The sequence below is a fragment of the Equus caballus genome, chromosome 12 (genome assembly GCF_041296265.1).
Source record: "Equus caballus isolate H_3958 breed thoroughbred chromosome 12, TB-T2T, whole genome shotgun sequence".
Lineage (NCBI taxonomy): Eukaryota > Metazoa > Chordata > Mammalia > Perissodactyla > Equidae > Equus > Equus caballus.
In genome coordinates this window covers 1,842,421-1,866,128 of record NC_091695.1, presented here as the reverse complement: position 1 = coordinate 1,866,128, position 23,708 = coordinate 1,842,421, and the positions used below count along the sequence as shown (strand labels likewise).

The 23,708-nt window shown below is 48.5% G+C and overlaps 2 protein-coding genes and 1 long non-coding RNA gene across 22 annotated transcripts in view; 1 reads left to right on the top strand and 2 right to left on the bottom strand.

Moving 5' to 3' along the window:
* Positions 1–5,787, bottom strand: part of CD44 (CD44 molecule) — an 87,336-nt gene extending 81,549 nt beyond the window's left edge. For 9 of the 16 annotated variants that reach the window (XM_070228435.1, XM_014729351.3, XM_070228436.1 and 6 more), the window contains exon 1: positions 5,186–5,490. In XM_070228435.1, the coding sequence (XP_070084536.1) occupies positions 5,186–5,252 (67 nt within the window). In that variant the 5' untranslated portion in view covers positions 5,253–5,490. 16 annotated transcript variants of the gene reach the window in all.
* LOC102149213 (uncharacterized) lies at positions 5,536–11,070 on the top strand. Of its 3 annotated transcripts, none has more exons than XR_011423826.1 (4): positions 5,536–5,699; positions 7,984–8,111; positions 8,457–8,707; positions 9,484–11,070. It is a non-coding gene; the product is annotated as an uncharacterized lncRNA (long non-coding RNA). The 3 variants fall into 3 exon arrangements; XR_011423827.1 differs by having other exon boundaries at positions 5,575–5,841; XR_288109.4 differs by lacking the exon at positions 5,536–5,699 and adding an exon at positions 5,840–5,980.
* Positions 11,071–15,257: 4,187 nt separating this feature from the next.
* PDHX (pyruvate dehydrogenase complex component X) overlaps positions 15,258–23,708 on the bottom strand; it is a 179,739-nt gene continuing 171,288 nt past the window's right edge. The window contains exons 13-17 of one of the 3 annotated variants that reach the window (XR_011423816.1): positions 23,048–23,440; positions 21,163–21,219; positions 19,457–20,814; positions 18,843–18,944; positions 15,258–15,530 (exon numbers count right to left, since the gene is read on the bottom strand). The gene's annotated coding sequence lies outside the window, so the exon portion shown is untranslated. Of the gene's footprint in view, positions 15,531–18,842; positions 18,945–19,456; positions 20,815–21,026; positions 21,220–23,047; positions 23,441–23,708 lie in introns of those variants that run through there. The other 2 variants (XR_011423817.1, XR_011423815.1) reach the window with 2 other exon arrangements.

Here is a 23,708-nt window from a genome sequence, read left to right as displayed (position 1 = left end):
TAGCCTTACCGTCTAGACTGGCCAGGTGTCACTCGGTTGCATTGTGTTACACATGTAGGAGCATACGGTTCTTGGGTGTAAGGTCCACACCTTATATGTTTGATTCCCCTGTGGTACCCAACACAGTGTGGGAGCCAGAAAAGACACCTTACAAGTGCTCCACGATTGGCCAGGAATACCACATTATGTGTAGACACGTGTTCAAAGGCATATACACTTACAGGAACACAATGTGTGTATGTCCACATCTAGGAAGCAAGAACAGAATATGTGGATTTTCCTGGCATTTCACATGCTGAGGTGACCAAGAAATGGAGAACAGACAAATATTAAATGTTTCTCTCCAAGGTACACATTTTCTGAACCGAACATCAATTTAGTGACACTCGACTGATTAAGGAGTTGTAAAGATGTGAATTTATTTATGTAGAAAGCCTTGCAAAGTATTTGACTTCTAATCACAAGAAGCCATGCATTTATTTATTTGTAGAAAAATACATAAACATTTAGTCAAAAATATACACTATTCATCAATTGGTGAAGTATTTACCTATTTGAAATCCTGACCCTCGTGGGAAATCTGGAACCCACACTCACTAATCCACGCCAAGTCAGATTCCACACCCACAAACTTGCAGAAAGCACCTCTCCTTTACTCTGGCAAATTGGGGTGGCTCCCCAAACCTTGCTGACCAGCTTTGCAGAAGTATACTTTTGAAGAAAACTTTCATCTTACTAAGTGAGTGAAAAATCGTGTTTAAATGTCAGCTACGAGACACTAGCCTACTCTGGCAATTCTAAAGAACACTTGTGTGCTCCCCATTCAAGCAGGACACAAAGGAAATTGAGTCATCAGCTTCTTGCTGTGCAAACCCCCAGAATTTCTCTCTGAGGCAGGAAAGATCCCCTTTGAGAACTACCCTGTGTCTAGTAGCATCTGTTCCTGCTTCAGCTCATTCTTTCACAAGAGCCACTTCCCCTTCAGGCTCTGGGTGGAGTCAGCCAAAATGGAGGTGCCGAGGAAACAGAGCTGCAGCCCCTGCCCCAGCCAGGACGGACTGCTGGGGAGGCCCGGCTCACCTCCCACCACCTCTGCTCTGTCAGGGGACCTCAGCCGGGAACCATCTGACTCTGCAGGCTGATCTGACACCTCGTTTGGGCGGCCACATGTCACCTAGAGCTCCACGTTGGCTTTCAGTTCAAGATCCTTCCCTTTTCTAGAGAACTTTGTCAGTCCACTGCCCAGGATCCTCAAGACTTTCCCTCACTGGGGCACATACAACCAACCCGCTAAACGCTGAGGGTTTCCTGTGAGCATGTGACAAGCGGGATTTCTGGTTAATGCCTTTAAATTGCTTGCACGGTCAGCATGAGTCTGGCAAAGCCTCTTCCTTAATTTTCAGGCAGAGGGCATTGCCCTAACTTGTCTCTTAGACGAGGAAAAGCCTCTCCCTTTTTTCCAAACCTGCAAATGAGAGCATGTCTAGAAGGGCAACTGGACCCTGATAAGGCAATTGACTTATTTTAGTAACAAATAACTGGGTTGGCATCTCTTGATAGCTGTGGCCAAGCCTGGGGAGAGACAGGCCAGGGCAGAGCGGATAAGGGCAGCCAAGAGTCCACAGCCTGCCAGGGGGAGAAAGAAGACATGCCAGGCTTCACATTAGCTGGCCACAAGGAACAGGGAGGGTGGGAGAATGACACACAATTTCCAAAGTCCTCCAGAGGCAAAGTAATGCATCAAAGGAGCACGGGCATTGGAGTCCAACATGGAGGGATGTTGGACCATGGAGGACCCCCAACTCCACCAGGCACTAGCTGTGTGTCCTTGGACAAGTTGTACCATCTCCCTGAGCCTCAATTTCCTTCTCTAGAAAATGGAGTTAAGAGAGTGCTAACCATGTAGAGGGCTATTGTGAGGCTTATATGTAAGAGAACCTGTACTATTCAGCCAGGGGGGCTGAATGTCCAGCACAGAGTCAGTGCTCAGTAGATGGTATTTCCCGGGGTCCTGGGACCGGGCTTTGCACAGGAGAATATGATGCAGTAGCAGAGGGTCAGGTTTTTAAAACTGAGGTGCTCCTAACTCTGAGGGATCCAGCAATGCTCCATGAGGTCCTGGGACCCCCAGGACAGTACAGAGACTCTGGAGCAGCAAGTTTGCTTCTGGTGAGAAATATATATTATTATTCTTATATTAAACTCAAACTGGGTATATTGTAGAGTAAAATACAAAATTGTAATGGGTGTTTCAGATCGTATTTAAGGAGTGAAACAAATATTGTCACACCAGTAGACCACACCCTCCCGCCCACTGCCTGGAGGTAGAGGTGGGGCTCCTGGCAGTCCTTGATGACGGGGGTGTTTCAGACACCAGTGTCTGTTACAGAGGAGAGCGTCTCCCCGAACTCAGTCTGGCAGAGGGGGAGTCGCTCCTCCATCTTTCAGGCTCTGTTTCCTCCTTGGGAAAAAGAAGGGTTTTTTCTGAATGATCCTGAGTCTATGACAATGAGTCAAGAGATATTTCTTGAATGAATGGAAGAAGATCTGTCATAAACTAAGAATTTCACGCTGCCCAGCATCCCCTCCTGCAGGGGGCAACTTGGAAGAAAATGGAATTTTCTGCCAAACTCAAACACACCTACTTGGCACAGCGCCTTCGCAGGAAGCAGAATGCAATGCGCATCTCGGGGGTAACTGAACTAACTGATGCCAACATCAAGGGTGACAGAGCTTTGCTTTCTTGCTTCTTCAGCTTGGAAAACACAGCCAAAGCTCTAACTCCCAGCAAGAGAGGTCTCTAATGCTCAGTGAGGGCAGAAGGGCGCACGCCACCCCCAAGCCCCGGAGCTCTCAGAGGCATCCCTGTTTCTCAACGCCAGGGGCGCAATTCCCTAGCAACAACGCTTGCTCACACGAGAGAGGAGGAGGAGGCGTGAGCAGGGAGGGCTCATCCCACCTGTCCTCCACACAGGGCCACTTTCCTGCTCCCGTATATGACACCTGTTTCAAGGCATCTGTCCTCCAACTCGGGGTTTCTGGGTCTGATGTTACTTAACTACATTCGCTTACTTCTCTACTTTTTGCTTTCTGATATGAAGATTGGGCCCTTTTTTCTTCCCCAAAGCCTTGCCCTTTTTCAAGGTTTCAGCATTGTCTTCCAGAGGGCCCCCCACCAAAGGGGCAAACACAGGGCCTTTCCCCCTGCCTCCTCCTGCTCCTCCCCCGTCCGCTGCCCAGCCCCAGCCGAGCCCGCTGCTAACTCATATCTTTTTTCCGAGCGTCAGTTCCGTGTCAACAGCCTTACAAGCACATGAAAGCCGGGGCCCAGGCAGTTACGGCTGCTGCACTTTTTTGTGCTTCCTCCAAATGATGCTGCCCAAAGGGACCCTGGAAACCTGGGACAGGAGGGAGCCTCCTGCTCTCTGGGAGGACGGCAAGGGTCAAGCAGTGCCCAATATTTGGGGGGTGAGGCCCTTTAAAAGAACCAGAGAGACAGGTGGAGGGAGTCAGGAGTCAGGATCCTCAGAAATAAAGCAGAGGACTTCACTAGAAGCTAAGAGACACACAACTTCCCTAGAGGCCACAGGGAAGCTGCCGGGCCCTCTTCTCCGAGGCCAGGCCAGTGTTCTCCCTGCCCTCAGCTTTCTCTCTGCTCCCCCATCCCCAGTATTTCTGCCTTCCAAGGCTGGTTGGAGTTCCAGTTGCCTTTGGAAGCCTCCCCTAAGGCCTCTGGTTCACTACGACCTCTCCTTCCCCAAAATCCCACCTGAGTTTGTCCGGGCCATACACAGTCGAACATATTCTGACTAAGCACAGGCAAATGGGCCTGGGTTCACATCCCCCACCAATGCTTCTGCTGTGTGAACAGTGGCAAGTCACTTGACCTCTCTGAGCCTCCGTTTGCTTCCCTCCTGTAGAACAGGGCTACTAAGAGGACACTTCTCACTGGGCCATTGTGAGGGTAAAATGAGGTAACACATGTCAAGAACTTAGCACAGCTTCTGGCATAGAGCAGGTGTGCGGTAAATGGTGGATGATGCAGTTATTCCTGTTACTATTATTCTTTCTGTTGCAGGAATCTGAATCCTAGATCCCCACTTATCCTCAGTCTAAAGTACCCAGGTGGGACTGTCTTTTACTTTCCTGGGACCCCCAGAGTCGGGTTTAATAAATATTTGCTGAGTAGAATTAACCATAGGCTGAACTGAGTTAACGACCCAGCTGGCATTCCTTAAAAGAAAAATTAGTTTTGCCAGCAATAAGCAAATCGGCCATGTAATTATCTGAACACATATAGACAAAGAAGAGGGAGCTGGGAGCTCAGCCTTGCCGAACACCTCACACTCGGCCGCTGCTCCCACAGCCCCCCAGAGGCACAGACCCCGTTTGGGTGGCATATTGGCAGCCCCAGTTCCAGGGTCCCTGTGTGACCCTGGCACCCAGGCTCCCCTCCCTGCTCTGAGCGGCCAGGCAGGGACCACAACCCACATGGCCGCCTGGACTTCCCCTGACTGACTGGCAGAAGCAGGAGGCTACGGGGGTTGAGCAGCTGGCTCAGTCACTGCCTTTGCTACTCACACTGCCTGCCCCAGGCTGGCACCTCGTGGAGACCCAGAACCCTGCCACGGAGCTGGTCCAAGTTCCCACAGGCGCTAAGACAGGCAGCGACTGGAGCCAGCTCTAAGCGCTTTGGAGCTGGAACCGCAGGAAGCCAGGACTCCGTTCTGGAAAGCTTCCTGCCACCAGCTCTCACACATGCAACTGCGCCCAGCTCTACAGCCACCTTGCTGACTGCCCCCGCCCTGTTCCTGCCCTGCCCCGCCCGGCCGGGCGTCCAGCGCCCTTGGGCACCGGAGCCTGTTAGTCTAGACGGGGCCGCGCGCACCCAGAGGACAGTTACTTTCCGCCTTGTGCTCGGGCCCCAGGGACCTGCCCAGAGTGCGCGCCCGCAGCCTGCCCAGCAGACTTGCTTCTCTTTTTCTCTTTTCCTTTCAACAAAACTGCTTCCCACCAACAAACGCTCCAACAGCTTAGCGCAAATCCTAGCCCCGCTCTCCTTCGCCAAATCCGAGCCGCTCGCCGCGCACTTGACCCCGGTCCCCAGGGCCAGCTCGGCCTGCGCGGCCGCCGGGTCAGTCCCGGCCACTCCTGCCACTCCTCCCGCTGCCGGGCGGGCACTCACCGATCTGCGCCAGGCTCAGCGGCACGAGGCAGAGTCCCCAGGCTGCGCGCCACCAAAACTTGTCCATGGTGTGGGAGCGACGGCGAAGCCGAGCCAGTGGAGCTGGGGGTCCCGGGCGCTGGGCGGGGCCGGGGATCCGCGGGACTGGGCGAGGAGGGGGCCCGAACCTGTCGGAGGCTGGGGTCGGGCTGGGCAATGAGGGCGCCTCGGAAGTTGGGTGCAGTTTTTATTCGAGGCTGAAAGAGTGACATAAGAGGGAGGGAGCGAACGAAGGACACACCCAAGCGAGGGGCTGTGACTAAGCTGGAGACTGTTTAAAGACGTACCAGCCCTCCTCGGCGCCGCCCCCCGCCCCCGCCCCCGCCCCCGCCCCCGCCCCCTTCCCTCCCGAGACGCTCCATCCGGGGCGCCGGGAGGGCCGCGCGGTGCCCTGTGCCCGGGACGCACCGCTTTCTTCCCCCGCCGGCTCCCCGGGTCCGCTGGGAGGGCGGCCTCGGGACGGAGGAGACGACGAGTGAATTCTGAAACCTCGCCCGGTTGGGTTCAGCCCCTGGCCTCTCCTCTCCACTAAGTTTCTCTTTGAATCCGGCTGCGGGAATGATTCTCTCTGGGGTCCGCAGGCAGCTGGATATTCTGGGAGAGGAGCGGGAACACCGGTGAGGTCCTGCGCTGGGTAGTGGTGGTTCCCCGCCCACAGTGGGGAGGAGAGGTGGGGGGCTTGTGATTCTTCGCAGGGGAGAGAAGAAGAGCTCATTCTTTTTCCCTTGAAAAAGAAGCCAAGTCCGCATGGCTCAGGTGGGTTTTTGCATCTTATCAGGACTTCTCAGAGAAAGCTAATGGTGGCCGGCCATGAGGCTGGTATTTGGCTCCGCTAACCCCTGTGTCATCCTCCAATCCCAGGCTGGCACCGGAATCCACCCAGCCGCTATTCATCCATCCGCTCACCCACAATCTCACTCATCTTCCCAAACATCCTTCCATCCACCCCTTCTCCTATCTACCCATCTTTCCTTACATCCCTCCCCGGCTCACAAATCTGTCTATCCTCCGGGCCATCCATTTATCCAACCACACATCCTTTCATCTATCCATCCATCCACCCATCCATCCACATATTCTTCCGACTACACTCCCATATAACTTCTCATCCATCTTTCCATACATCCTTTTGTACATCTCTTCATAAAACCACATCCATCTATACACTATCCTCTTTCCACCCACCCACGTATCTGTTTGTCACTGTCCCCATCCATCATCCACATATCCATCGTTTTACACATCCAATCACCCACCCATCCATCCATCCATCCATTCTTTCTTGCTCCCGTTTATACTCCTATCTATGCAACCATTAATCTACTTTCCCCCATCTAGCCTACCTAGTAAATCTCAAAAAGGGGAGGGGATTGTCATATTCTTCAGGGGAGGCATTTTGAGTTTGAAAAATCATGTCTACCTATAAGATTTGAAAATCAGAAGCAGTATTTATTTCTCATGTGGACTACTGAAAGTAAATCTGAGCAGACTTCTTCTTCTGAGTGAGAGAGACAAGAAACGATAGTGGTTGTCCGTGACTGTGTGGCAAGACCCTAAGGGAGCCACGCCAGAATTTCTGAGGGCAAGAAATTCCCCTCTGACTTTGTTATTTATTGAAAGAAATTGAAAAATTGAGAGAAAGCACACCCAGCCATCCTTTCCTTCATTGAACAGCTGTGAGTACTCAAGGGTCTCAAGATAAATAGGACCTGCCCGGTCTTCAGGGGCCTCACGCTTTGATGGGGCATCAGACCCACTGCAGGCAGTGACTACACCACATGAAATGTGCTGCAAAACCCGTGTGTGCAGAGTGCTGCGGATCCTAGAGAAGAGAGTCGCACTGTTCCCTGGGGAACATCCAGGGGGCTCCACAGTGCAGGCGAGATTTGAACCAGGTCTTGAAGGAGGAGGAGGAATTCTTCAGAAGAAACGGCAGGGACCAGGCACCCACAGGCAGTACTCTGCAATGATTCACAGCACAGATTCAGGGGCCAGGTGCCTGCGTTCACACCTTGCTTTGACTGCTTACGACCCGTGTGACTTTGAACAGGCCAATGAGCCTTTCTGTGCCTCGGTTTTCTCGTCTAAACTGGGGTTAATAGCAGTAGCGATTTCATAGAATTGGTGAGGATTAAATGACTCAAAAGTCCTGCATATATTAAGCACTAGATATATGTGTATCTATGCATACAGTAAGCACTATTGTATAAATGTTTGCTATTGTTACTAGAAGCGAATTTGTGAGTGAGCATGGAAAGTTGAAAGCACATGCCTTGTTCAGGCAGTGGAGAGCAGTTTGGAATGAAGAGGCTGAGGGGGATAGCAAGACACGAGCCTAGAAAGGTAATGAGCCAGCCCTGATGGCATAGAGATTGAAAGTTCAACATGTTCCACTTCGGCAGCCCAGGTTCGGTTCCCAGGCATGGAACCACACCGCTCATCTGTCAGTAGGCACGCTGTGGTGGCAGCTCACATAGAAGAACCAGAAAAACTTACAATTATACACAACTATGTACTGGGGCTTTGGGGAGGAAAAAACAGAGAGAGAGGAAGATTGGCAACAGATGTTAGCTCAGGGAGAATCTTTCCCAGCAAAAAAGAAAAGAAAGGTAAGCCACTTCGTTAACTATACCAGGAGGTTTGAACTTGATCCTGAGGAAATAGGGAGCCAATGTAATATGTTTTTATTGTTGCTGTCACTGTTATTATTATTATTGTGCTAAAATGTACATAACATAAAATTTACCATTTTAACCCAGTGCCTTCACGTCGTGCAGCCATCACCACTGTCCTGGTCCATGCAGGCTGCTCATGACTCATTCACAGAACACCACAGTTCAGGAGGCTGGGAATTCCCAGATCAAGGTGCCAACACGGCTGGGTTCTGGTGAGAGCTCTTTTCCTGGTTTGCAGTTGGCTGTCTTCTCCTATCCCGTCAGGAGGGGAGCGGGGAGAGAGAGAGAGAGAGAGAGAGAGAGAGCGAGAGAGAGGAGCTCTCCTGTGTGTCTCTTCTCATAAAGGCATTAATCCCATTCGTGGGCTCCACCCTCCACCTAATTGCCTCCCTGAGCCGCGACCTCCTAATACCATCGCCCTGGGGGTTAGGATGTCAACATATGAATTTCAGGGGGAAATACACATTCAGCCAGCAACGACCACTGTCTAGCTGAATGTAGGTTTTTGAGTTGGGGACAGACTGCTTGACTATAGGCTGCTCCTCTTGCATTTTCAGGGAGAGTGTTTGGGGCTGAAAAATCTCTGGACCTACTCCCCAACACTCAGTGGCTGGCATTCCATGACCTAAGGGGTGGCCTGTCTGAAAGAAAGACAGTGCCCCAAGCCCTACTTTGAAAAATGCTGCCAGTAGTAGCAGAATTGGCCCTGCTGCTGTCTGTGACCAAGAGGAGACTTTCCTGAAACACCAGGGGCAAACTGGCCCCCAGATAGATCTTCAGGCTCTAACCACCGGAGAAAGCAACCCTGGTAAGTTCCATGGAAGGAGCACCTGACGAGGAGTGGCCTTGGACGTCTCATGCTACCTCCAGGGCTTTCGGCTTGCTTTGTTTGGAGAAGGGGAGTAAAGGGGGATAGGCACTCACTAGAAAGAATGTTTGTCTTGCTGTGTTTCGTGGAGTTTGAAGTCCCTTGGAGACCCCTTAGAAAAGACACAGAGGTCAAAGCAAAGGCTTACCCGGGAGCTGTGCCTTCCCCACCCCATCCCCATCCCAACCACAGGCGTTCCACCGGCATACATTAGACCACTGTGAGATTTCACTGCCACCAAGGATTTTACTTTTAAGAAAGATATAAAAACCAGTAGACTAGGTCATCTCAAACTCTGGTCCCTTCTGCATTTGTACAGTAAACGATCAGCAAATGAAGAAATGGGCTTGCAAATGCTCTGCAAATTATAGAGGGGCATGCAAATTCTAGGGGTTGTAACTAGGAGTATTCTCCCAGGGGAGAATATTCTGCCTGCCTGCTTCCCGACAGTTTAGTGAGGGACTGAGGTTGCTTGTCCCCGTGCCACAAATGACTCATTTCAAATAACTGACCTGGTGACTTACTGAGTCAGGGCCAACTTTCGGGAATTCCTGGATCACCTCTCTGAGCTAACCTTCTCATCCTATCCAGACCCCGCTGCCCATACCACACGTCTCGAAAAGACTTCCCCGTGCTCTTCTTCATGCCTCTGTAAGATTAAATCCTTAAAGAGTTGCTAACTTTTGACCCTCAATGTCTGTTGCATGTTGTACCAGATACCTTTCTAAGCCACACCATGGGATGTGGGAAACTGACAAAGAGAGCTTGGATTCATCTGGGTGACATGAGATCACACTGTCTGGAAAGAATCCAGGACACGAGCAGCAGCCTTCAACGGAGAGAGCCCAAGTCCAAGCACAGGCTCGCTTCCTCATCAGCCCGGTGGGTGACTTTACTCAAGTCGCTTACCCTCTGGGAGTTTCAGTTATGCTGTCACAAAATGAGGTTAGTCAGACCTTTTTCACAGTTTGTTATGAGTAGTAACTGAACAAAGGCATCAAGACCTTTTTACTGGGGTGGCTGCTTGATGGTGGGACTCAATGGCCCTCCAGCCTCTAAGCTACCTGAGGATAGGGACATATCTGTCTCAGGCCCCAATACATACTTAGCTCTCAGCGCCTGACAATTCCCTGTCTCTGGCATGTGTACCATGCTCAACGGACGAGCGTTACCTAAATGCATGAATGGCTGTGTTCTTTTTCCTCCAACACTCTACATAGGGTCACTCCAGGGATCACACGAGCCAATAGGTGGAAGCATTTAGACAACTTGACACTTTCCAGACAGAGGCAAGCAGCAGTGCCGTATCTGGGGGCCCACTTTCAGAGGATCCACTGGAGCCAGAGCGTGATTCAGTCTGGCAGACCAGAGATTATTTAATTTTTCTAATATATTGGGGCCTTCTGTCTTCTGACTAGTAATAAATCACGTTCTTCTTATGCAAAAAAAAGTCAAATCTAAACCAAATGTGAGCAAGAGTGTGTGGTGCAAGGCTGAGAACGTGGAACTGAATCATGAGATTTGAGGATTATAAACACAGCAGGCCACAGGGTTCTTTTCAAGGGACGACATTCAATTCCTTCGTGGGGCTGCTTCCCAGAGAAGGAGCAATCTGGCAAGGTAAAGAAAACGTGCCATTCCAGTTCAGTTTTAACCCTGAGAGAAATCCATTCTTGACGCACACTTGTGGTGTGAATTCTACATATGCAAATGAGCAATGGTGAAAAGGCTCTTGGGAAATAATTATTAGTGAAGTCTAAATAAACTGGTAATTTGGAAAGTAATCTTCATGATAAATAAACGACGTTCCATAACTAATTAGTTTTGAGCTAACCAAGTGTGATTACAGAGCTGAGCTTTTAGGGTTACTGAGGCTTTCAAATTTTGGCAAATAAAGTAGTTGGTGTGGCTGCTGCATCCTGAGAATGCCAAGGGGACAAGGCACCCCTGGATCCTAGATGTGACGGTGTCAGTTGACACAGTCCTCTGGAAGTGAAAATGGTATACTAAGAGACCCAAATTGCATAATTGGATGGTAACTAATTTAGAAATGTGATTTTTTGAAGATGAAATTTGAATTAATGGTGTGTGACTTTGTGTAGCAAGCTAATTGGAAGAAAGACAAGTCAAAGAGTATATTGTATGCACTATTACTTAAAAGAAATGTAACTGTATTCCTTTTATGTACATGTTATAACTAAAATTCTTATTTACTTATCTTTTTTGCACTTCATACAAATTGCTTAGTTAAATATTTATTGGAAGGCTCTAAGGGATCTGCATCAATAAACATTTAAGCATGATGTGTGTTGGTCATATCCATGGTTTGTATATAAATGGTGACAAATATCCTTGGGGTTGTCTGAAAATTGATTTTTCTCTTCATTCATTCACTGTATGACTACTATGGGTCGAGCAAAGTTTAAACATTCTTGATTCTGTCATGATTAATCATCACAGTTGTCACTACCCCCACCACCACCATCACCACCACTACTATGACCACCACCACCACCTCCACCCCCACCATCCCCACCATCCCCACCATCAGCACCCCCACCCCCACCCCCATCACCACCATCACCACCACCACCACCACCACCATCCCCACCATCCCCACCCCCACCTCCACCCCCCCATCAACACCACCACCACCATCCCCACCATCCCCACCCCCACCTCCACCCCCCCATCACCACCACCACCACCACCACCCCCACCATCCCCACCCCCACCTCCACCCCACCATCCCCACCACCACCATCACCACCACCACCACCATCCCCACCATCACCACCCCCACCCCCACCCCCATCACCACCATCCCCACCATCCCCACCCCCACCTCCACCCCCCCATCACCACCACCACCATCACCACCATCCCCACCACCACCATCACCACCACTACTATGACCACCACCACAACCACTATTATTGTCAACATTTCAGCTAGCCACCAGTACTTAGTACTTGCCAAACCTGACGTCATTTAATTGTTGCAACAACCCCATGAAAAGTTCATTCCTATTTTACAGATAAGGAAACCGAGGCTTAGGAAGGTTAGGTGACTTGTCCAAAGTCACATCTTCATTTTACTTAAAGGAAATCTTCCTTGCTGTTAAGAGATGTAGGAATAGAAAATTTTGATCTCTTCTTGATTCTTGATCTAGTAAAAATACTGTCAATGGAATCTTAATTAACTAGTTTTCCCTGAATTTTATTCCAGTCAGTTTCTTTTAAGAAGGGAGGTCTACTTTGGAAGCTTTTGTTGGAGTTGGGGAGGTGGAGAGGAGGTTGCTAAGGTAGAGAATGGAGAAAGTTGATGCTCATAGCTCACTGAAAACTTAGGCTCCTAGAATATGGTGACTTTAAATGCAGAGACTCAGACCTTGATTACTTACTAGAAAACTTTAGATTTGCATAGCACTGTGTCTTCCTTCCGTATAGTACCATTGTGAGAGAGCTGTATGTCCTGCCTAGAAATGAACACCATTCTCTGTTTATAGCCCCTGAGGGCTTATTCAGTGACTCTACTCCTTGCAAGACACTTTTGGGTTTGCTGGCCCAACTTGAAAGTTCTATAACTTGCAGAGTTCCTTCTCTGGATATTGCATCTAGATCCTCAAAGGTAACCCCCAGGTAGCCATTATTTTACTCTGTGACTGCTAACCCCTGTGCTCATGACTGATTGGACCCAGTGCTAGACGCCTGATGCAAGTAGGGCCAATCAGAGTCTTCGTTCTGGAAATCTCAGATTGGAGTGTGGCTAAACCTGTGAGACACAAAGGTGGAAGCTGTGGGGCAGCCATATACCTTCATGTGTGTGGAGAAACAGGAGAAGGAAGAATAAGGCAGAAGCTCAGAGAAAAGCAGAAAAGCTTGAGTTCTGACATTTTGCAGCTTCCTTGTTCTAGTCCATTCTTGACTCCTGACTGCATTCGTGCCCGGGACTTCTGTGATGCACCTGATGCCCTTTAATAAGCCCCTTTATTCTCCTTGTGTTAGCTCGAGCTGATTTCTATGGCAACTCGAAAGACTTGAACATAGGAGGGCATCACTCCATTTTACTCAAGAGTAAAGAGCGGCTCAAACGGAGGGGGGTGTGCCTGCTACTGGGGCTCGAATTCAGGACTCCTGACTCTAAATCTCAGTTCTGCTCATTCTAAGTTCCGTCCTGTGTTCTTTTCACTACCTGGCCTCACCTACAACTCCTCCCCCATATCATTCAATTATACAGAGAGAATGCAATGTTTCTCCTTCGCTCTTATCCACACTTGACATCCCTGGTGATTTGCCCACAGTTGCATGGCAATCCAAATGAGTGGCAGGTCTTCTGAGCCCTGTCTTCCCAGGCCTTCTCCAGAAAGCCCCTTTTTTGCCTGAACATGCCTCACAGCAAAACCTTTCAGCTGACAAATAGTAACAGCTGCTTCTCTTCAAAACACCCAAAGGGCAACACTTCTGGTTTCCAACATACAGGCATAATGCTCCAGCCAAGTCTGGATGGGGCTTAGTGTCAACTCCTGCAAAAAAGGGAATAGGTACTGAAATTGGACATGAGGCCGGGCCAAAGCACCGTTTATCGCTGGATACTGTTTTTCAGCCGTGGTAGACTGCTGCTTTAGAAGGCTCCTGTGGGTGAGAAAGAGGCTTGTGCTGAACTTAATTGGGAGAGGATGTGGTGAGGAAGGGGGAGGGAGAGAGAAAAGAAGAGACATCTTGAGAGAGCGTAGGAGAAGCGGAAGAAGGACAAAAGGCACAGGCATGACTCCACCATGATGTGGAGGGAAAAAAAGTCTTCTAACCATCGATCAGGAATTTAATAGACACCTACTGTATACACTACAAAAGCCAAAGATGAACTGGACCTGCCCTCTCTCCTCAAAGAGATCATGGCCTAGATCAGGGCTGGCAGATCAATTGCCTTTATTAGTTCCGGAAATACATAGTAAGCACCTCTGCGCACCAGGTACTACTCTAAGTACTAGAACGACCACAGCAAAAAAGACAGAGCAGTATTTTCTTATCATGGAGGAGGCGGGTGGAGGGTGCTGGGTAACTTCAGTGAGGTCAACAGGAGGATTTGTCTGAAGAGGGGACATTTAAGCCAAACTTGCAAAAATAGGAGAAAAGCTTTCGACAAAGGGCACAGCAAAAGTAAAGGCTTGAGAAGGGAATATTCTTGGTGTTCGGGGAACAGCACGGCTGCAGCAGAGTGAATGAGGACGTGCGTGGTAGGAAACGAGATTGTTGAGGAGGGGAAGGTCCCGCTCTTGTGTGGTCTTGCAGGCTGTGGAAAGAAGTTTAGGTTTGATGCTGATTGCACTGGAATGCTTTTGGTGGGTTTCTCTTCATCTTTCAACTCTGACTAATTAGTAGTGACTGCTTAGGCCACTGTGATGAGAAAGATTCTGAGGCCTTACAGTTCAGTGGGTGAGAGATCAGTGAGTGTTAATCATATATATCATGTCTCCAGAATGGGGCAATGGTGACACTAATGATCAATACTTGCCATCTCGGCTCAGGACAGAATATTAAGTTGCATTAGTCAGGACAGTCTGGGTTATGCTGCAGTAACAACATCACCAAATCTCAATGGCTTAACACAATCACTCACTGGCTTCTCACCGTACTAAGTCTGCTGTGGGTCCAGACATTTCTTCAAGTCTTTCAGGCAGGAGCTCATTGATTCTGGGCATTTTGATTTTATGGCACCTCCCATTTTCACACAATCAGGGAAAGAGAACAGAAGAGGACCTCATACCAGTGGTTAAATGTCTTGACTCAGGAATAATACGTTGCATTTCTGCTCACAACCCATTGGCTAGAACTAGTCATTTGACCCTATCTGACTGCAAGAGGGCTGGGGGAGCCTAATTCTCCCGTGTGCCTCAAGGTAGAGGAGAAGCTAATGGAAGTGAGCAGTGAAAATCCAGCGCACATAAATCAACTTTGAAGAAAGTCCAGTAGCTCTCCAAAGCAGTTTGTCGAGAAGTGAATGAGGAGGAGTAAATGATAAAGGGGTTCAAAGAGTAGTGAGATGGACTGGTGTAGTTCAGAAAGGCTCTGTTGGAGGGATGCCTGAGTGCGATCTTGATGGGTAGAGTTTAGCAGATGGTCTTCCACCAGCTCAATCCTTCCAACCCCAAACCCATTAAACCCTTCCTTTCCCCTGGTCCATTCCCATCCACCATTCTGCAACGGGCTGTTGGCACTTACCTGGCTCTTCAGACTTCAAGAGCACTTACCTGGCTCCTCGTTTTGGAGGCAATATCATATGATACTGAAGAATATTATTTCTTTGCTGTGTAACCTTGGGCAATTTACTCAACCTCTTGAAGCCTAAGTTCCTCATTTAATGTTTAACATAATTATTGTGAAAATTGAAGTCTATAATGCAACAGTGTATCTATTTAGCTTGACATAGGGTTTGGAAGACATATGGTTTGGAAGACAGCAAGGTCCAAAAAATTGTAGTTACTATTACCTTTTTTAAGAGAAAGGCTTTATTGTTTCCTTAACAAAAAGCACAGAAAAAAGTAGTTCCAGGGTTGGTTCAGTAGCTCAATGATAGTGTCACACAAAATCTGTTCGTCCTTCTGTACTGCTCTTAGCACACCAGCTTCCATTCTCATGCTCTTTGCCTCATCTCACAAAATAGCTGCTGCAGATCCAGGCATTAAATCCTCACATGACAATGTCCAAAGCTGAAGAAAGGAAGTAGGCAGGAAGAAAAGGATCTTTCATCGTATGGTTTTCTCCTTTAATCAAAAAGAAAAATTATTTTCGGAAGTTCACTATCCCCCAGCCAACCTCCTCATGTCTTAAGTTCTAGGTATTCGTACCCAGATGTAGCTATTATTACTGTTGACACACACTTCCTTTAAATTCTACCCTCTCTGACGTATATGCCCTGGCCCATCTTTTATCCTACCTTTAGGATAGATTTCTGTTTTTTGATTTTGTGGTCTATTTTTAGCTAGTAACAAATTAACTCAACAATATACAATGGCTCAAACACATAGAAATTTATTTTGGGGGCCATCTAATACTCATAAGTGTTTCTGGGTAGATAGGATGGTGGGAAGGGATGAAGGGTTTGGGCTGATGGAAGCCCTGCAATTCTCAACACATGACTTCCCAATTCACTGGGTTATTTCCACTTGGTTGCTATAAGGAACAAAAGCATGGAGGAGCACTGTTTGTGAGGTTTCATGAGTGAGGCCGGGTATGGGACCATCCCTTCCACTCACACTCCATCGGCTAGAAGCCAGTCATATAGCCACACCTAACTACAGGGAAGCTGGGAAATGTAGTCCAGCTGTGAGTCCAGGGGAAGGAGAATGTGGAGTTTAACAGGCTGTTGTCTTCGCCACACTTCTCTCTCCATTCCCGGCCCCTCCTCTGAGTCCTTTCCCCCATTCCTTCTCCTGGTGTAGATGTTCTGGTCTGTATCTGCTTGTTCACTTTTCCCTAGGCTTACATCAACTACGATGCCACACACAGTGACGAAAAAGGAGACACTGGCTGACCTGCACCCACTGAGCATGCCACACCTTCCAAAGTCCCTGTTCACTTTCCTCCTTCCTCCTGCACCTGAACACCGAGTAAGCCCAGCTGCACAGTTGGGAGAAGGTTTGGGCGAAAAGAAAGAGAATGTGGTGCCAGCATGGGTTTGATTCCAAGACCAATGATCCATGTAGTCCTACACTATAAACCTGTGCCTTTCTCTGCCAACTCACTGGGACCTTGTGAGACTGGTTTTTAACACAATTTATAAAATGCTTTGAGATCATTTCCCAAAATACCAATTTCAAGGGATATTAATATAAGGGTGCTCCTCAGTAAAAGGCTTTCAGAGACAAATGTGTTTGGGAAACACTAGATTAAATATAGGTTAACAAGTTTCCTTACTCCGGACCCTGTCCTTGTTTTTTCACCCGTCAACCATGTGTTGAGTGTTTGCTAGTAACAGGCCCGGTGCTGGGCCTGCAGGTCAGTGTGGCCCAGTCACGCAGTGCCTGTCCTCTGACAGCACATGACCCAGCACTAAGACACGTTTCCACGAGGGCCCATGGTGTGCAGCTTTTCCCCAAATTATCTGACCACAGACACCTCCCCTTTTTTAGAAATTTCTCAAAAAGTTAGTGCAAAACATAATTTTAAAATCCCCGAACTAGAGTATGCAAAATATTAATATTGACTAAATAAATAAAGTCTTATTTTCAACACATTGTTACAAATCCCAACAGAGTACAATTTCTCTCCAGGTGTATCTATGTATAGAAAAAGGACTGAAAGAATATGGGGTGGGATTATTGATGATTTTTTTCCCCAGATAAGTGAATGAAGGTTTAATGAAAGGATATGTATGGTACCAAAGGAAGATGGAAATCTTTTAAAAAAATTTTTTTTGATTATGGAAAATTTCACTCATAAATATATGCATGTGTGTGTATATATGTACATATATATATACAGGTAGAGAAAAAAGTATAATAAATTCCCATGTACCCCTTACCCACTTCAACAATTACCAGCTCTCATGGACCATTTTATCTATCTGCACCTCCTACTTCCTTCCTCACCACTGGATTATTTTGAAACAAATCCCAGACATCATGTCTTTTTATCTGTAAATAGTTCAATATGTACCTCTAAAAGATAAGGGCTCTTTAAAATAACATAACCACAATAATATTATTACAGTATTGGTGACTTAAAATTTTCACCATTAGAGGTTTGTATATGTATTATAAAATACATATATCACTTTTGAATCAAACAACAATCTTATTATAAAAACGTATCAAGATGCAGTAGACATAACCGGCGTATTCAGGTACACACGCACAGACACACACGAGTGGCTCTGACATCATCCCTCAGAAGATGCCCTGGTCCTGAGGGCAGTCCCACCACACGCTGGGTGGACCCGTTCTGCCTGCAGGAGTTGGGAAGCGGGTCCCGCCCATCCTCATCCCAGGCCCGGCCCCGTGTGAAATGCAGCTGAGGGGATCTGGCCCGGTCTTATACGTGCTGCTAGTAGCCCAGTCAGGTGGCCGGTGAAACGTGATGGGAGTGAGAGGGCAGCAGGAGGCAGAACCACCAGGTGACGTCCCTCAGACAAGGTCCTGTCAGCCCCTCTTATGCCAGCCAGCTGATGCCCCAGTGGCAACCATCAGAGCTTTCAAAGTCCGGTCGGTCACTGTAGGCTCTGGGTCAATGAGTTTAGAAGGTCACTCGTCACCAGCAAGTCTGGTCCACGGATGGTGGATGTGGGTAAAGCCATGAGAACTCTGAGCATTAGGAAAACCCAGAAAGAGAGAAGACATATGTGGCTTTTGGTCCCATTGGACCTAGTCTGGCCTAACGTTCTGTGGCCTGTAGTGCTTGGTTCTCAGAAGCAGCCACTGTCCCCCTTCCCAGTCCTGATGGGGCTGTGCCACGGAGGGTTGGCACTCTTCAAGTCATGGCTTGTGCAAAGATGGAAAACTTTCTTTATCCTGACCTAGCCTTGAGGGGCAGGGGGACCCCCAGGTCAGGGGGTCATGTATATCCAACAGTGGCACCCACATTGCCTCATCTCATGGAGAAACAGCCCCACGCCCAGTGACCAGTCCTGCCCCACACAACGTTCTATTCACGACGCGCCAGTGCTGGGCGTGGCTGGATGCTGTCCACAGGCTGCAGAGGAATGAGGAGAATCCTATCATTTTCTCAGGTATTTTTCATCTTTCCCACCCCGCATTCCTTCTGCCTTCTTTTAAGGTCTGTTCTCCTCCTGTCCTGTCTCCCTCTCTCTTTCGCCTGCCCTCCTCACATCCTCGTTGCTCAGCCTCCCCCATGGCCCTTCATTCCTATCTCTTGACGGGCTTTCCCTCCCAGCAGCCACATATACGCTCTTTCTTAGAGCTTCACTCTCTCTCCGACCTTGGATCTGCCCAGCGGCCACCTCCTCAGTCTGGGTTTGTCCCTTTCTCTTTCCCCTCCCACAGAATGCCAGCTCCTGGCGGCCTGATTCAGGCCGTTCATAGGCTTCCATTCTCATCACACGCAATCTGGAAACTCACCTCAGAGCAGAAGGATGGCTCTGCGGTGCCGCCCGCAGGACATCCCCGCTTCACACCTCTCCCTTCCCTCAGGAAAGCATGACGGGCTTCTGTGATCACTCGCTGGAAAGAGAGAAAGCATAACGGAGTTACCCCACAGGGTGGGTATGGACGGCCCAGGAAGTGCTTCGCTGTTGCGGTGGTTATGGGGAGTCCCATCCCCACGGGGAGAGAAATGCAGGATGACGACAATACTGTTTCTGTTACACCCCAGGCACTGGCAGAAGGCTTCCTCGGGGCATCTCACTGAATTCTGTGTTGTAGGAGTGGCTATTGCCACTTACAGCTAAGAATCTCAGGATCAGAGAGGAGAAGTGGCTTGCCCCACAGTCACACAGCCGGGAAACAGTGGAGCCAGCGAGGGAAGCTGGTCTCATGCCAAAGCCCGTGCTCATTCCACTGTAATGAGGGCCTCTGCGGACTGAGGAAGCCGGCTAATTGCACTGTCTTTTTTTGTCTTAACCATCTGAGAAAATCTATCACCCAACACTTCAGCATTTGTTTCTCTCCTTCCTGCCCTTTACTCATTTGCATCTCGTTTCCTCTAGAAAAGCTTATGGTGTATACGTGCTCACCGCCACCCCAGTCCTGCCCGCGTCTCGTCTCGGTGGTGTCATCAGCACTCTGGGCAAGTTTGGGAAAACTTCCCCAACATGTTGGATCTTCAGGATTCAGGCTGTCTGGAGTCAGGGCGGAAGTCCCCCTTCCCCGTGCGATGCTCACAGGAACCTGCGCGCAGGGCCTCGCATCTGCTTCAAGCTGAAGGAGCCCCGGGACTGGCCAGGAGGGGAGTCCGCTGGCCACTGTCGGCAGGCGGAGTGCGGCCGAGCCACTCCGACTCCCCAGCTGGCCTGTGGGCCCCCTCCCCGCCGTGGGCTATGCCCTCAGCACCTCGCACAGCTTTTATTGACAAGGTAGAGCCTTGGCAGCGTTGAGAACACTACTGGTTAAAAAAAAACGTTCACCCAGATCCTGCTTGTTAGTAAAAGTTATTTCTGTTTTTGCATCTTTCCCTTCAGTTTTGAGCACACATGGGCAAATGTGCCTTGTCACGCTGTTGCCGTCGTGGAGCACACATCGTGTTCTCTTCTGCCTTGTCCGTTTAGCTTTGCCATCTACAGGGCTTCGTGTCCAGCGTAACGTCCAGAGTTCCCATCGTAGAGCAGGCCTGGGCTTCTACAGAACGTATTGGACCAGAACGTACTGAAATAGCTCCCTTCTCGTGTCCCTTCCATTTGCTCCTCTGGCCACAATTCCATAAAACATTCTAAGGGAAATTTTTATGCATGTAACTTTTTGTTTCTCTTGGATTGTTTCCTCAGAAAATGTATCAGGAATGGAGATGGTCATGAACGGTTCGACTGTAGCGTGGAGTCAGTACGAAGAGCGGAGTCGCAGGGAGCGGGTCAGAACCCAGGGGCGGCACCTGCTAGCTGTGTGACCTCGGGCAAACGACTTGACTCTGTAAGTCTCAGAGTCCTCAGATGTAAAACAAGGCTAATATCATCCTCAATCCACAGGGTTGTAGTGAGGCGTGCATACAAGGATTGAACAAAACAAAACAGCATAAATGCCATAGATCTTAGCCCTGAGGGGCGGCCCACTGACACTAACACCACTTCTCTGTCCCTTTAGACTAAGCGGACTCAACACCGTGTGGCTGAAACCCAGAATGTTTTCTAGGGGCAAATGCAGCGTGGTTTGCAGCAATCCAACAGGCAAACTATTTTAGAACTTTTTACTCCATGGACACCCTCACCCGCACCACCTGCTCCCGTCACAAACCTGCCGTCCATCTGGAACAGAGACTGTAGGCCGGTCTCAGGCTTACCTGACCTCTTTAAAGCCTCTTTAAAGCCTTTGTGGGGCTCTGGCCCTCTTAATTTTGGAAACTACACTCCAAATCACATCAGGCACATTCACTCCCGCCATCCTGCGGGAAATATAATCATATAGGAGCAGCAGAATATATAAGAACAGTAAACTCGTAGATGAAATGTGAGGTTTTTGTATTAAATTAAATGCCTACTGATTTTGATTTTGTGGTCTGGGTTAAGGTTTAGGGGTCCAGCAGATCATGTTTTTACCTTCTTTCTTGAGTTCACAAAGAACTCACATAAGAAATATATTCAGAAGACAGATAGGTGGGGATCAAGATACCAACTTTATTGCTAGGAAAAGGCTGAAGAAAAGAACATCTTAAATATGTAGCCACAGGGAGCTTTCTAATACTGCCCCTGAAATGAAGCACCGCCCCCCACAAAAGCCCCTTCTGTTTTACCCCACTTGCCACAGAGTGGAGACACCTAGAGTGGACCCTCGCTGCAGGCCAGCATACCTGAAAGAGAGGAGAGGGAGGGACCAATGGAGAACATTTAGTTTCTTTCCAAACTCACTGTTAGAAAAGAGGGAGCAGAGGGCAGTTGGAGAGGCCAGGAGGATTCGTAGCTGCAGTTCCGCCACGTGGACCTCTCAGGCCAGGGAAGGACAGGTTTCTCTCTGGACCTGATGTTTGATCTCATGCTGACAAGATGGATGGGAGGACAGAGTCAGTCTCACCCTTTGGACGTTGTGTTCTCTCACAGCCACGGCTAGACCCACTCTCTCCTTCCTCCTCTCTGTCCTTCCCCAGAACGCCCAGCCAGTCCCTGTCCCTGGGACCAGTGTTGACCTACAACTGGCGCTCCCAGGACAAGGATACAGAGCGCCGACATTTATGGCTCTTGAATCATGTTCTGGCACTGCTTTTCTGTCAATTTATAATTCCATCCGCCATATAAGAAGATTATGTCGGTACCAAAAAGAAAACCAACATACAACAAACAAACAAAACAAAGGTCCCAACTCAAATTGGCCCGAGCAATAAGGAAATTTCTTATTTCCCATCACAAGAAGGGAAAATCCTAATGTGGTGTTATCAATGACTCAGGGATATTGAACCCAGGTTCTTCCTATCTGTCAACTGCTCCCTGGCTTCATCCTAAGATTGGTCCCTCTTGTGGGCCTGAGATAGATGCTGCAATTCCTACATCCCATCCAGCATCCACTTCATCCAAAAAAAAGAAAAGGGACCATGCTGTTGCTGTTTTCCCTTTTTAAAATGAAGAAACCTTTCCTAAAATCCCCTCCCTCTGCATTGGCCGCTACTAAACCAATCTCTAAGCGAGAGGATGGGACACTATTAATGTCTTAGACCAATACACGGAGTTGTGACTAGATAGGTGGATACCCTCACAAAACTGAGGCTCTGACTAAAGGAAATGGGGAGAACGGATGCAGGGTAGGCAGCCGGCCACGTGTGTTGTGCATCACTATGCATTCGTTTCAGTGGTTATGATTTTAAAGAAGCAGTTTCCTTCTATTTCTGTGTTCTCATCTCTGAACCTCAATTTCCTCATCTGCCTTCTGCACCTTGCAAGGCAGCTGTGATGATCAAGTGAGATAAGAATATAAATTACAAAGTGCTGTGTAAACCTTACATCTGACGAGCATAATGCTCAGAACATGAGCTTTTCCTCCCACCACTGAGATGTAACTCCTTCCAGACTTGAGCAACTGTTGGCAAAGTTGGGGTAGTCCCGGTAAGACCGGAAAGTGGAAACATCACATCACTAGGATAAGACCTCCAAATATAATGAAAAAATGTAAACAAAAATTAAAGCAGGAGCTGGCCCCATGGCCGAGTGGTTAAGTTCGCGTGCTCCACTTCAGCGGCCCAGGATTTCGCCGGTTCGGATCCTAGGCGTGGACATGGCACCGCTCGTCAGGCCACGTTGAGGTGGTGTCCCACATGCCACAACTAGAAGGACCTGCAACTAAGATATGCAACTATGTGCTGGGGGGATTAGGGCAGATAACGCAAAAAAAAAAAAAAAAAAAAAAATTGGCAACAGTTGTTAGCTCAGGTACCAATCTTTAAAAAAAATTAAAGCAGATTAAACCATCAAACATACGAAACGATGCTCGATCTCACTCGTCATTAGAGAAATGCAAATCAAGAACACAGTGAAATGTCACCTCTCCCCCACTCGGATGACTACTCTCACCAGTGTTGACAAGGACGTGGAGACACCGCTACCTTGTGCACTGTTAGTGGAAAGGTCAAATGATGCAGCCATTATAGAAAACAGCATAGTGGTTCCTCAAACAATTCAAAATAGAATTACCATCTGGTCCAGCAATGCCACTTCTGGATGTGCGCCAGAGTTGGAAGCAGCCTCTTGAGCAGGTGTTTGCACATCCGTGTTCCAAGCAGCACTATTCACAATGGCTAAAAGGTGGAAGCCGCCCAAGTGTCCACTGAGGGATGAATGGATAAGCAAAATGTGGCATAGACATACAATGGAACATTATTCAGCCTTAAAACGAAAGGAAAGCCAGGCTGGCCCAGTGGTGTAGTGGTTAAGTCTGCACGCTCCGCTTCAGTGGCCTAGGGTTCACCGGTTCAGATCCTGGGTGCAAACCTAGACACCACTCATCACGCCATGCTGTGGTGGTGTCCCACAAACAGAATGGGGGAAGATTGGCACAGATGTTAGCTGAGTGACAATCTTCCTCACCTAGGCAAAAAGAAAAAAACAAAAGAAAGGAAAGCTGACACTTGGTACAACATGAATGAACCTTGAGGACATTATGGTGAGTGAAACAAGCCAGTCATAAAAGGACAAACACTGCATGATTCCACTTATGTGCAGTATCTAGAGTAATCAAATTCACAGAAACAGAAAGCAGAATGGTGGTTGCCAGGGGCTAGGGAAGGGGAAAATGGGGAATTATTTAGTGGGTAAAGAGTTTAAGTTTTGCAAGATGGAAAAGTTCTGGAGATTG